Genomic DNA, 15,000 nt, shown 5'->3' with positions numbered 1-15,000 from the left:
AACAACAAAAAACTGCGAATAATTGCACACACACCCACACATAAACACAGGCACACATGATGTCACGCTCACAAAGATGCATGTGGGAGAGGCAGATCAAACAGAGGATGAGAGGGAGGACAGGAGAGGGGGATGTACCTTAGTCCCATCCCCTGGATTATGGATAACAGTGGTCTGAGGCTCCTACAGAGAGAGAGAGAGAGAGAGAGAGAGAGAGAGAGAGAGAGAGAGAAGGGGGGACAGAGATGAAGGAGAGAAGAATGGTGTAGAGAAGGGGGATAAAAGAGGTAGAGGAAAAAGAGAGAAAGATAAAGACATGTATGTCGGATGAGGATAAAGAAAAAGGCGAGAGAAACAGTTAAGGCTGGAGGAGGGGAAATCAAGATTCTTCTGGAGCGATAGAGTTGTGGGGGTGGATGAGCTGAGGACTGTAATTTTGCGTAAATTCTGAAGACAGACACACACGCACACACGCGCACACACACGCACACACACACACACACACGCACACACACACACACACACACACACACACACACACACACACACACACACAGAGAGAAACAAGAGCTGAAACGCAAAGTGAAGTCTATGCCGCGCGCACGCGCACACACACACACACACACACACTCTAATGCTAGCTCACACATACAGTACACACACTCACACACACACACACAGCCGGAAGAGAAAAACAGCGCTGAAATGCAGAGCGTGGGGACTGTGCCAAATCTGTTAATAATTCCGCATTGCTCTCAACTCTATCTTGTGCACACACGCACACACACACACACACACACACACACACACACACACACACAGCATCAAAGACTCAAACAGACACACACATAGAGACAAAGGCAAGTAACACAAATAGGAATGCAGACAGGTGCACATACAGTAGAAACACATTCACACACGCGTAAACCTCACACTACGACACACAAATCATTTTCACAAGCTATCCTAACAGACCCCCTTTTCAATGTTGCATTCCACAAAAGCAGACAGTGAAGGTAGGCTCTTCTACAACATAACATCTGCTGTAGTTGTAGCCTGCTGCCTGGACTTGACCTGAACCAAACAAACAAGAGATCACAACAGCACAGTGTCTACAGATTCATCACACAGCACCGACAGGAGCAGGTGCAATTCCACTGGAGTTCATCCTCATTGAGAGTGGCTCCTCATTGTCTTCCGACAGGGGGCGGCGTCATTCCTACGCGACATTCCTCCTCCGAGCCCTCAAACAAGTTGTGAGACAAGAGTGGCTCCTGTGTCAAAGATGGCATAGTCTGCCCCCTAACATGACGGATGTCTGTTGATTGGATAAAAGATTATCAGGATGATTTTCAAAGAAACGTAAAAGCTGGCGTACGTGCGCATTTCCCTACGCCCTCCCTGCACCTGTGTACTGAGAAGCTATTTTCAAAGACCGCACTATGCTGCACTTGTGTGCAGAGGTGAATGCAAAAAGAGGCAGCGTTATTTAAATAACTTCAGTGCCTCACTCATATCGATTTTTCATGGACGGTGACTTGAAAGGGGGGAAATCCAAGTTCCGAAAACTTTACCTCAAATGAAATCACGCATTTGCTAGACTTCACGATTGAAAACAAAAGATTGACTTCAAAGTGGGAGAATTAGTGCGTCATCAAAAGAGAAAATCTGGCAAAGAGTCACCAACTCAATAAATCCATCTCCTATGAAGAACAAATAAAAAAGTCGCTGATTGAAAACAAAGAGCTAAATATAACCATTCAAAGGACACTTACAATCAAAGGACACTTTCCTTTGAATGTTTATCTTTAGCTTTTGTTTTCAATCAGCACCGGTAGGAGACCAGAGGCAAGTGAATTCCCAGAAGGAATGGAGGAAAAGGCTTTACGACTTGTAAACCAAGATCACTCAAGATCAAGATACATAATACATAAGACCCAAGATAATATGTTTCAGTTGATTTAGTTTCATTAGAGGCATAATATGTTATTTTGTTTTTAAGATAAACCTTCACCATCTACTTAGGTTTGCTCTGGTCCTGATTCCCAAGGCTAAATCCAGAATAACCCTAACCCTAATCCTAACCCTAACCCTAACCCTAACCCTAATCCTAACCCTAAATCCTAACCCTAACCCTCCTATATTTTCTGATTACTTGATCATAGGTAGCATCTAAAGCATGTACAAAACTGTAACGAGTCCTACACGTATATTCTGTTGCAAATTTTCCAAGAAATACAGTATGTACGTAAGTGTTTTGGAAACTTGAGTGGTGAGGTGTGAACACACTGCGAGCCAGGTGCAGGTGGAGCGCAGAGGCGTTTATACACCATATCCTCACTTTTGAAAATTGGCCAAGGGCGCAAGTCAGGCTCAAACCTCAGATGACCTGTGCATCTGCTATTCCGTTTAAAAACCACCCTGTATGCCTTTTATTAAATAACCTTTGTATTTCAGCTAGCTAGCTACTCCCTTTGGCTAGCCAACAGTTCACAACTCCCTCTTCATCATCTCCACTTATCTAAATGTTGTTTTGTTGTTGGTAGAGTGATGAGTGTGTTTTCTGTTGATGCAGAAGCGTTTCTAGTGTTTCTAGTGTTCAGTGTCAGGCCGAGTGCAGTCATTACACTGAAACAGGGCCCTGAACTCAAATGATGTTTGTTTCTGTCCTTCCACTAAACATGAACAAGTGGGCTCTCTCTGGTTTTTCTCTCCATTGTCTGTCCTTTCTTTCTTTCATTCTCTCCATCTCTTTCTTTCTCTCCCTTTCCATCACTCTCACTATTCTGACAGCTCCTAAGAAATGTCACTTGATGCCCAACAGTGCGCACGCACGCACGCACGCACGCACGCACGCACGCACACACACACACACACACACACACAACCCCCAGGAAGTGACACCTTTCCGATGACCAATCACCAGCCAGCTGTCTCCTGCATGACGTTGACAATATCGCCATGACAACCGTCGCCCTGGGCAACAGGCAGCGGCAACAGCTTGATGAAGACAAAAATACCTGAGGTCTGCTGTGAGGGAAACTGACTGACTGACAGTTGGACAGTGGGGGGAAAATTTGGCCATTACATGCTTGTTGACCTCAGTAGTGCTACCCTCACTGTACACAGTATGACCCTGTATATTCCACACACACACACACACACACACACACACACACACACACACACACACAGGTCTAAAATGAGTGGGTCCACCTGTAGCTCTGACCAAACAACTGCTATACTCCTGCTGCCATACATCCAGACACAGAAAGACTATTGGGGCTAGGGCACCAAGTGGCACCGCACAAAAGCTAGCAAAAGTCCATAGCAACAGCACTGAGACGGTAACAATCCCAATCTCATTTCCCTTAAAGGCTCGGAGAAATAATCTTCTGATCTAGGCCTATATTCTCTCTCTCTCTCTCTCTCTCTCTCTCTCACTCACTCAGGCACACGCACACACACACACATTAAAAGGGCAACTGTGAGGGCTCCTAAAAATATGCTGATATATGGCTGCATGTGTTGCGGCGGTGGTGTGTATGGCAGAGTGCCTGTCCTTTTCCCCCCTCTCTCCAGCTCTCTTTTCTCACTGGCCTGGTCCCTGTTTAGTGCTCATACTCCACACTGTTCACCAGGCCACGGAAACTCACACGGAAAACACCTCATCACTAGAAAAACAAGGCCATCAGGCTAATAAGTGGTCATTTAGGCAGACACGTTTATCGAGCAGAGAGGCTGTCTAGTCAACAGCCATCCAGGAATCGAATATCATTTCATTTTCGTACAGGTGGTTTGAGCTCTGGGCTTAAAAATAGGGCGATGGACATCTATAGGAGAAGACAGAGATGTGTTAGACAGATAAGCAGCCCCGCATCAGTTGTCTGCTCCTCCTCTGTCTTCTGGCTGAGAGAAACAGAGCTGCAGCCAAAAGTGAAACAGACAGACGGCTGCTACATTTGTGGGAGGAAACAACGCGCACACACACACACACACACACACACACACACACACACACACACACACAGACACACAGTCGCAGTCAGTAACAGTCAGTGATGGGGAGACATTTTCTGACACAACAACCTGCCTGCCATCACAGGCCTCTCTCTCTCTCTCTCTCTCTCTCTCTCTCTCTCTCTCTCTCTCTCTCTCTCTCTCTCTCTCTCTCTCTCTCTCTCTCTCTCTCTCTCTCTCTCTCTCTCTCTCTCTCTCTCTCTCTCTCTCTCTCTCTCTCTCTCTCTCTCTCTCTCTCTCTCTCTCTCTCTCTCTCTCTCTCTCTCAAGCATTTCACTTGTACAGCGAACAGAGATACAGAGACAAATATGTCTCACCACAGGTGCCTCAAAAGTCAGACAAAAAAACCATTGAGACGGACAGAGGAGAAAGGAGGGAGGGAGGGAGGGAGGAAGGAAGGGAAACAGAAAGAGGGAGGGAGGGAGTGACAGACGAACGGACGGACAAACGGAGGGAGGGGGGAGAGAGGTTTAAGAGGTAAATACCAGTGCAGGAGAAGGGATGTTTCCTTTGGGGCTGGTGACTATGCTGTTTTTCGTGCTGTTTGTCTGGGGCTGTGCAGGGGGGGAGACACAACACAGTGTTAACAACAACGCTGTGAGCTACCGTGGATGGATGGATGGATGGGTGGATGGGTGGGGTGGCAGTGAAGGGGTTAACACAAACAGCATTCATGCGACATCCCCCCCCACCCCACCCCACCCCCCCCCCACGCCTCCTGCTCCGTGTGATGGGAGGAGTAGGGGGTGCTAGTGGGTTGGTGGTGGGCTGTGTTCTTGTGAGGAGAGAGAGGGAGGGAGACAGAAGGGTGGACATTCAGACTCTGACATCATCAGGGGTATGACATCATCGTTTGTCAAAGACACTGACTCCTTTTGACTTTTTCTTGGAACGCTCCAGGATTCTACTCCGCCTACAGTACCGACCCCAATTCAATTGAGAAAGTGTGGTGGCAAATGTGGGAAAATGAATCCCGTCTATATTGAATCTACATCAAAGAGGCCGAGGTAGTAAACATCAAAGCAGAGGGACAGGACAATTCTTTTTCAATTCTGCCATTATTATATTTCACTTACATCAATATCACATTATATCACACGGTAATACAATTCTATTCAGTAGATAAAATAAGTAAAAGGGGGGGGGGGGTCTTGTGAATCGACTCAAACTGCACACCGTAATTGATTTAATCTGGCCTGTCTCTAGATCAGATGATGTTGTCTGATAAGTGCTGGCTGATAATCATAATAATAATAATCATAATAATAGTAAGAATTATATATGCCATTTAGCTGAAGGCTTAGATTTAAATTTAAAGATTTAGATACAGTGGCGGGGGGGAGACAGGAACAGAGTCAGAGAGGGGCTGAGGCAAGGATGGGACTCAAAGGAAACAGACTTGAGGCAGTGGGGTCAGACAGGGAGTGTTGTTAACCATGGAGAGTAGGCCTCGAGGCCTGAGAGGGGAGGAGAGAAGGGGGGGGGGGGGGGAGGGGGAGAGAAAGAGACACAGAAAGAGGGAGAGAGAGAGAGAACAGAGTTGGAGAGCACAAGCAATGTACTCGCATAAACACAAGAACACACACACACACACACACAAACACACACACACACACACACACAAACACTCACACAGAATGAGAGAAAGGAGAGGGATGTATAAAGCTAGTGCTGACAGACACTGATAACGAACACACAGTCAGAGAAATCCCAAAACACACACACACACCCACACACACCCACTAGCACATACTGTATCCTTCATCACCATACACTGCACATCAATAGCACTCACGGCATTCACAAAAACCACGTAGCCTCTTGCTGTAGTTCACTGACGGTTGCTACCAGTTATGAAAAGACCCCGCTCGTCATCAACCATCAGATCTCCCCCACGGTGAGGTGGCTGACACTCATCCGTAACAATGCAAAGAGCACAAAGGGGGTCCATCAAAGGGTTCCATTTGGAGGGGGGTGTCTGACTAAAAGCAGGTTTATACATATACAAAATATCACCATGTGTCCTCTTCCTGTAGTGTGCTTACAGCAGATCCTTATGACCATGGAGACATCTTTGAGAGCACAGAGACATCTTTGAGAGCACAGAGACATATTTGAGAGCATAGAGACATCTTTGAGAGCACAGAGACATCTTTGAGAGCATAGAGACATCTTTGAGAGCACAGAGACATCTTTGAGAGCATAGAGACTTCGTTGAGAGCACAGAGACATCTTTGAGAGCACAGAGACATCTTTGAGAGCATAGAGACTTCTTTGAGAGCACAGAGACATCTTTGAGAGCATAGAGACTTCTTTGAGAGCACAGAGATATCATTCTAGAGCATAGGATCTTCAACATGTCTGTATGGGTTGGAGCTCTGCTACAGTCAGGCATCTGTGGTGTGAGATCCAGCCCTGCTCTCCAGAGGACACTCAGAGAACCTTTCCGGAGGAAGCGGCAGCTGGTCTAGCACTCAAGATGAGAAGAGTAAAAGACATATATACATACACACAACACACCCTCCTCAGAGGGGACGAGGTACAGAGGTCATACATGTCTGGAGATGTTTAATAGCAAAAGTGTGAACCCCAAGCAGAAAGACTGGTGTGATGGCCACCAGTGGAGGGCTGAGGCTCCTGCTGAGGCTCCTGTTGCTGTACTTGTGGGGTGATACAACTCCTTCTGACATTGTTTCCTCCCTGTCACCACATGGAGAGGAGAGGAGAGAGGAGAGGAGAGGAGAGGAGAGGAGGAGAGGAGAGGAGAGGAGAGAGGAGAGGAGGGGAGAGGAGAGGAGAGGAGAGGAGGAGTCCAGGGAGAGAAGGAGAGAGAGGATGAGTGGGATTTAAAATGGCATGCTCACCATATACTGGACTGTGGAGCTGGACTTCCGTTTCTGGCCCACGCGATGGAGGGATGATGGAGAGGGAGAGAGAACGAATGACAACAGGTGAATGCCACGAACTGACGAACTGAAGATCATGTGGAATTCAAGGACATCCTTGGTTCATGTGTGTCAACCTCAGGCCATGAGCTTCAACCTGCCAGGAAGTAGTTTCATGTACATGTATAATGTAGCCCCAACTTCACCCAGGTAGGAAGGAAGCGCAAGGAAGGAGATTTTCCATTTCCAGGGAAGGGAAATGGAATTTCAATGGATTCTCAAGAAGAGAGGGAAAAGAAAGAAGAGGACATGGCAAGCAGAGGACAAAAGAAGAGGAGGGTGGTGTCGCTGAGGCCGCCAGGGAGAAGAAGAAAAAGAAAGAAGAGGAAATATCAGGGGAAGGCGGAATCATCCGCCTTTATGAAGAGGGAAAGAAGGATAGGAGTCCGTCTTGGGAGAGAGAGAGAGAGACGAGGGAAGAGACAGAATATGGTAGCGGGAAAAAAGGAAGCGTGGCCATTGTATGTTCTTACACATTTACAAGGGTCCTCCCGCTGTCATCAAAAAAGCCCAAACATGACCTCTACACTTCTAGAATCTAAAGCACCTACTGTCCTGAACAACTAGGGCTGTAACGCTAGCGTGTGGCATTATACTGAACTGAGTGGAGCGGTGGCTATGCTAACAGCACTCACACGTCACACAATGGTTTGCAGTGCAGCAGCCAGTGGCCAGTGCCAGACTGTGTGGCTGGGATGGAGCAGGTGCTCGGGCTACGGTGGAAAATGTCAGGTGCCGTTCTGCATTACAGAACAAGAGGAAGAAACGAGAGCCGACGAGAGGGATCAGAACGATAGAAAGAGACAACGGATGAGAGGAGGAACGAGAGGGAGGAGGGGAGAGGTGGGGGTGGGGGTGGGGGGGGGGGGTGGGGGTGGGGGGGGGGGTAACAAATGAAAATCTTTTATAAAAAATGGTTAGGGCAAGTGTGTGGGGAGCCTGTTGCTAGGCGATGAGCGCTGCGCAGGGGAAGTGTGTGTCTATTTTTGTCTGTGAGTTTCCAGGGTTCAGACTCATGGCTATTCCTGGAACTGGAGTCACATTCCCTGCTGAACGGGCTCTCGGAGCGAGGCTTACACACACACTTACACACACACCAGCGCACGCACACTTACACACGCAAGCATGCACACATACGCCCACGCTTACACACACACACACACACCCTGTGTGAGCACACACATGGCCACATTTACACACTCAGGACCTTGCAATCGGACAGTTTGACATGTAAAATGCACGCACGCACGCAAACACTCACTCACTCACACACACACACACACGCGCGTACGCACGCAAGCACGCACGCACACACACGCACACACACACACACACACACACACACACACACACACACACACACACACACACACACACACACACACACACACGTGTGCGTGGGATGAGTGTGTGCAGTAGGTGAGATGGGGTGAAGATGGGTGGGTGAAACTCATTAGCGACCATCAGGAACCGAGGGGTTAAAAGGCCGGCCGGGGTGAGCAGAATAGGAACACAGTGGAGGAAGAAAAGGAAGAAAGAGAGGGATGAAATTGAGCCAAGATGGTGAAGAAAGAACATAGGAGGAAAAGAGGAAGTGACAATAGAGGCATAAATGAACAGAAAGCGGGGATTGTAATGATCTGAACATTGACCAATGGGAACGGCGCTGTTAAGACAAGTGTGCATCACTCTATGCCAAAACACCCACACAATGAGCTGAGCAGAGGCTCTACAAAACACACATATTTAAAAACCTTCATGATGACACACACACACACACACACACACACACACACACACACACACACGCGCGCGCACCATCTTCGACTTTAGAGCAGCACGGCCTGACCCACAGCACATACATGAGTCACTGAGCTAAAGACACGTTAATCTATGTAGAAACTAACAAGCTAAGCAAGGAGTAGAGAGAGAGAGAGAGAGAGAGAGAGAGAGAGAGAGAGAGAGAGAGAGAGAGAGGAGCAGAGGAGAAGAAAGAGAGGGAGAGGGGGAGGAGAGGACTTGGTCTGGAGAGTACAAGCTAAGCGAGCGTAAGCAGAGAGGTAAAACTGTAGAAACACAGAGAGAGAGAGAGAGAGAGAGAGAGAGAGAGAGAGAGGGGTAAAACTGTAGAAACACAGAGAGAGAGAGAGAGAGGTAAAACTGTAGAAACACAGAGAGAGAGAGAGAGAGGTAAAACTGTAGAAACACAGAGAGAGAGAGAGAGAGAGAGAGAGAGAGAGAGAGAGAGGTAAAACTGTAGAAACACAGAAAGAGAGAGAGAGAGAGAGAGAGAGAGAGAGAGAGAGAGAGGTAAAACTGTAGAAACACAGAGAGAGAGAGAGAGAGGTAAAACTGTAGAAACACAGAGAGAGAGAGAGAGAGAGAGAGAGAGAGAGAGAGAGGTAAAACTGTAGAAACACAAAGAGAGAGAGAGAGAGAGAGAGAGAGAGAGAGAGAGAGAGCACTCCAGATCTTCTATCGAGAGGGGCGCAGAGCCGAGGAGGAGAGGGAGGCGGGGGAGAATCTAGGGAGAGAGAGGGAGCATGGAAGTTGAGCAGCAGGACCTTACCTTGACATCTGCCTTCTTGTTGAGCAAACTCTTGGCTGCTGTAATGGGAAGCACAGGGACAGAGACAGCAGGTCAGTGATGCTCACAGAACAGAGGTGAGGAGAGAGATCACAGAGCAGCAGTCTCAAACCTGTAGGAGACACACAGGGCCTTTTCACACTACAGGGCCGATCCCAACCATACCGCGCCGGCTCGGGAAAATGTTTCATTCCACACTGTCCCTTTCCCTAACACTGTTTCAGCAACTACGGTGGATATATACGTAACCAGGCCAGCCCAGTACAGCTCAGCTTGACTCAGCTTGGTTCGGCTCTGTAGTGTGAATGAGGGTTCACAGTCAAAGACAAGGCCCGTCACTGGAGAGCCATTTTAAACCAGGCAAGATAAGCAGTGCTGTCAAAATGGACGAGCGGGTTTAAGCTAATGGTTCCTCAGTTAGAGTTTGGGGTCAGGTTAGGGTTAGTGGTTCAAAAATCACATTTCATGTTATGCCATCTTGACTCGCATGACCAGGTATTGATTAGAGAGGGGCAGGAAATCCATATTAGGGTCAACATTGATCATCCACTGAATTCTTTGGGCTGTAGTCACTCCACCCACATGCTGCACACTGTATACGGCTGTACATTTTAGGATTGATTTGTGTTCATTAGTGTGTTGTGTACAAAAAAACAAAAACAGTTATAATCAGTCGTTGGACTCAGCCATTACATTCTCCATCCCTAACCGCTCTCTCTGTCCACAAGGGCCTGATATTCACAACACAAGGAGAAAACAGCACAATGAACATGAATAGTCCTGAGAAGTCCTTTAGGACCATACGGAGGATTAGGCTTCAGTCTGGTGTATAATGAGAAACAGGAGAGAAGACAAGGGTGTTCATTGATACCGGAGACAGCGGACTGATTACCATAATACCCATAATCCCTTGCAACAGGGGAAATGGCGCACAGACAACAGACCGTATTCACAGGGTCTTCAGTTACTGCAGCACAGATACAGGGTGGTCCGTGTGCCACACAGGGGTGTGTGTACAAGCATGGAGAACACACACGCGCACACACACACGCAAACACGCATGCACACATACACGTGCCCACATATGCACATAGATAATCAACACACACACATACACACACACACACACACACACACACACACACACACACACACACACACACACACACACACACACACACACACACACACACACACACACACACACACACACACACACACCCCGCACCCATAAGAAATCTGCAGTGCACATATATGCAGACGTATGTATATACATTATAAGACCACACTCAGGATGTATCCCGGGTTAAAGCCATCCCATTCATCACACGCACGGGAGCATAGGAGGCCCCAGCGAGAGTCCTTCCGGGCTGCCGACGGCAACGGAACCTCATTAGCGGTGCGCTGACAATGAGGTAACGAGGCGGAGACAGAGAACAGGCCGGGGACTGAGAGAGAGGCCCCAGAGTTCCCCTGGCTCCCCCCTGGCTCCCCCCTGGCCCCATCAGGGGCTGGAGCTTAAACTGGGTCCCACCTGTCTCCCCTCCTCTTCACCTCTTTTCTCAGCCTGTCAATCAATCAAAGCAGGTGGCCTTCACCTGTCAGTCTAAAGCCCTGTCGGCCTCCATCTCCTAACTACGGTAGACGTTGGCCCCAGTGTTATTTTAAGCGGCTGAGCACGATTCTAAGTCTAAAATCAAAAGCAATCACATCATCAGTAGGACCACGTTACATAAACCACTATTTCTGGCATTCTGGGCTTTTTTTTCTTCTCTAACTCTCATTCCCTCTCCCTCCCTCCCTCCCTCACCCCCCCCCCCCCCCCCTCCTTGCTCTCTATCCACATCTACACAACAAACACAAGGACTGCAATGAATTACAAACAGAGGCGTATCTTCCGTTAGATGTTCCATAACAAACTCATTTTAGGTCTCGGAGGAGCTGAGAGAGGAGATGAGATGGAGCAGCAAGGCTTAAAAACCCACAGCGGTGAGGAGGAACTTTGGAACTGGCACAGAGAAGGCAGCTTGGGGGGGCGGGGGAGAACGAGAGAGAGAGAGAGAGAGAGAGAGAGAGAGAGAAATAGGTTGAAGGATAAATGCAACACTCGCAGTTTTCCACTGCTTTTTTCCCCCTTCTCTTCTGAACAGCATCATCCTCCTCCCCTCTCTACTTCTGCGTCAATTGATATAGTATCACATTTCCCCCGGCAAGATGTGCAAATTCAGCAGTTGGGCAAGACCCAAATCTGTTATCCAACCACTGTCAGAATGTCAAGAATGTGCATTTACCGTGGTGTAATTTTTCACAAACCTTTCAATTTGGCTTGTTTTTTTACTGAGGGGGAAGTAACGGGATGATAATAGTGTCAAGATTTTCGCATTGTGTTTGAAATCTCGGAAGAGAGAGGGGGGGGGGGGCAGACGGACAGAACTCTATGACAAAATGCCATTGTATTTGTTGTATTTTTGAACAACAGACCAAAGCTCTCTACTCAGGCTGTCTTTTTTAAATGTCCATAGAAAGCTCTGGAGAAGACTCTTTGGAATCTCAAATAGGGAACCATGGAAGTAATATAGAATAATGGGGAAAAAAAGAGGAAGGGGAGAGAATTCCATGAGACTGCGGTCTCTCCTGGCCAACCTGCAAGGTTCAAAGGTCATGTTGCTTAATCCCTGGAGGGGAGGAAGCAAGGGGGCTGCTTACCTTGCCACACATTACACATGAAGCAAGAAAGGAAAAAGAAGAAGAGGAGGAAAGAAAAGGCCACAGTGGTTATTAATACCCATCAAGACTGTCACTAACATCCCTGCCAGTAACAGAGGCTTAGGAAGACCAGGCAAGGATGGAGGCTTCAAATGAGGACAGTTGTTTGTGTCTATCGCTCTCTGTCCTGTAACTACCCTGATAGCCTGGAGGCTTTAAAGGCCCAGTATGTAGATTTGAGCTTTAAAATAGTGCTAAATGGCCACGATAAATCAGTAGCAATCAAGGAAATGAGATCACATGATTAAGAACTTTCGGTGAAGAGCGCTGTTTTGGTCCAAAAAAAGTCCAAACTTTCTCAAATCTGGTGTCGTCGAGGTTGAGCACTGGCCTTTACGTACCTATTTCACTCTATTTCCATTTGTGTACAAGGATATGCACATGTTCACCGCTGTTAGCATATTTACGATGGCCAGAGAGGGCAACAAAAGGCAAAAACAACATGCTTCACCATTAAGGTAAAACTACATCGGTGTTCAGTAATACACAAACATTTTTGTCAGTGAACATTGATTTTCCCCTCCAAGAGAATGTGAATCCCTGGTGGAGCCTGAGGTCTGCCTCTCCGGTCTGCAGGCTAGAGCAGAGTAAAGCTAACAATGGGAGGCAGCCCAGTATGAATATTTGATTGAAGGCTGGTGGAGACGGAGGGGGAAGTGGAGAGGACTGGGGTCCCACGGCGCCACAGACTCAAGGACGTTGGCACCAGTTCCTTCTCAACACTAACAACTGTGAAGCAGCTCTTATACGGAGTTCTGGGGCATATTTTTTCATTTTCACTTTAATCTTCTTAACTAGGAAAGAGAGTCATGTAGGACTCCTCTCTACTACTATTGGTGTGGATAAATGTTTGTTCTCAACAATGTCTACAGTATCAAATGTCATTACAAGTTATAAACTAAAGACCTTTCAGTTTTACCGGTATAAATACTACCTTCTCATATGCTATCCATAGCCAATGTTAGTATCACTGTACATACAGTGCGATATTGTAAACAAACACAAAGTACTTACAGATGCTAATTCAGGCCTCAAACAAGTATTTCAGTGGCAGTTTCAATGGGTTTTCACTGCATCTCAAGAGAAGAGAAGCCCCTAACCTTGTGTCTTACAGTGTTACCCATGCATCATACCCCCCCCCACACCCCTCCAACCCCCCATTAGAGCGCATGCACCAGTCCAGTGTGCCCCATGCAGCATTCACTGACAACGTGTGGGCAGTTCCATCCTTAAAAATTACAGGGGTGAACTTTCCAGTATCATTCTCAGACAGAGAAAAATAGAGAAAGGAGGGGGGGGGGGGAGGAAAAGAGGGAGAGGAGGATGAGATTTTAGAGGTATAGAATGGCAGTTTTGTTAAGATGAAGAGTGACCAAAGAGGGTAAAGGAACTGAATGAGATGATTGAGAGAGAAAAAGAGAGAGAGACACACACACACACACACACACACACACACACACACACACACACACAGAGAGAGACCGGGACAGAGACAGAGACAGGAAGCGATCAGAGAGGGATGACAGTATTAGGGCAGTAAACAGGTCTCTTTGGGTCAAGTCATGCTCCTTTGCTGTGCTGTGAGGGAATGAAGAGATGAGAGATGGAGGAGGCCGGCCTATCAGAGTAAAGAGAGGAGGCCAGGCGACCAATGAGGTGCAAGGATGGAATTGTGCTGGGCCAATGAGAGATGGCGATGACATCAGCCAAGACAGTGGCATGCTCTGTTAGCTTCCATGCTACTGTAAGTAGGGTGGGTGGAGGGGGGGGGTGGGGTGGAGAGAGAGGGGGAAAGGGAAAGAGGGAAAAAGGAGAGGAAAAAAGGGTGGCAGTCCCGAGTGTGCCAGGCTACCTTGTTCCACCAGCCCAGCGGTTGTGCCCGCTGCCGCGGCAACAGCGGCCGCGGCGACACTGACAGAGGCTGGAGCGGTCGACTGCCGACTGCCCACTGTTAGTGTCCAACACAGTCCCAACACAGAGAGAGAGAGAGAGAGAAAGAAAGAAAGAAAGAAAGAAAGAAAGAGAGTGAGAGAGAGAGAGAGAGAAAAGAAGAAAGGAAGCAAGAGAGGGGGGAACAAATAGGATTCATTAGTCCAAATAAGAAAGGAATTCACGAGGTCTGACACAATGTCGTCATGACACAAAGGAGACATGAGCACCAGTGTCAGAAAGAATGAATACATGAACAAACCAGGAATACACTTTGTGCATACGTTGTCTCTTAATCCTCATACTGTATATAAGTAGCAGCCCATTGAGATCTGATGCACCAGACAGAAAAACATAGTGTGTGTGTGTGAGATGACTAGTGACCGCCATCCAATACACAACTGCAACAATTCAGGTAATAGTGTCTGTAATGTACTGTAGTTCCACAAATACTGACCAATTCAGGTAATAGTGTCTGTAATATACTGTAGTTCCACAAATACTGACCAATTCAGGTAATAGTGTCTGTAATATACTGTAGTTCCACAAATACTGACCAATTCAGGCTTTGATTGCGTCTATGTTTCATCTCTCCCAGCGCTCTACCTTCTTCTTGTTCTCTCTTACAGCTCATTGTCCAGTCCCCTCCCTCTATCCTCCCTCTATCCCCTCCCTCTATCCCCTCCCTCTATCCCCTCCCTCTATCCTCCCTCTATCCCCTCTCTCTCTCTCTCTCTCTCTCTCCTCTCTCTC

The 15,000-nt window shown here is 47.6% G+C and overlaps 1 protein-coding gene across 1 annotated transcript in view; it reads right to left on the bottom strand.

Annotated features, from left to right (window-relative positions):
• Nucleotides 1-15,000, bottom strand: part of LOC310806982 (calcium/calmodulin-dependent protein kinase type II subunit beta-like) — a 57,262-nt gene that overhangs the window by 13,744 nt on the left and 28,518 nt on the right. Inside the window, exons 11-15 of the mRNA XM_083673262.1 lie at nt 14,171-14,266; nt 9,535-9,572; nt 6,885-6,917; nt 4,506-4,574; nt 139-183 (exon numbers count right to left, since the gene is read on the bottom strand). Coding sequence (XP_083529388.1) covers nt 139-183; nt 4,506-4,574; nt 6,885-6,917; nt 9,535-9,572; nt 14,171-14,266 — 281 coding nt within the window. The remainder of the gene's footprint in view (nt 1-138; nt 184-4,505; nt 4,575-6,884; nt 6,918-9,534; nt 9,573-14,170; nt 14,267-15,000) is intronic.

The sequence above is a fragment of the Argentina silus genome (assembly GCF_951799395.1).
Source record: "Argentina silus genome assembly, chromosome: 7".
NCBI lineage: Eukaryota > Metazoa > Chordata > Actinopteri > Argentiniformes > Argentinidae > Argentina > Argentina silus.
Note: the sequence above shows the minus strand (reverse complement) of the source record. Positions and strands in the feature narration are given on the sequence as shown.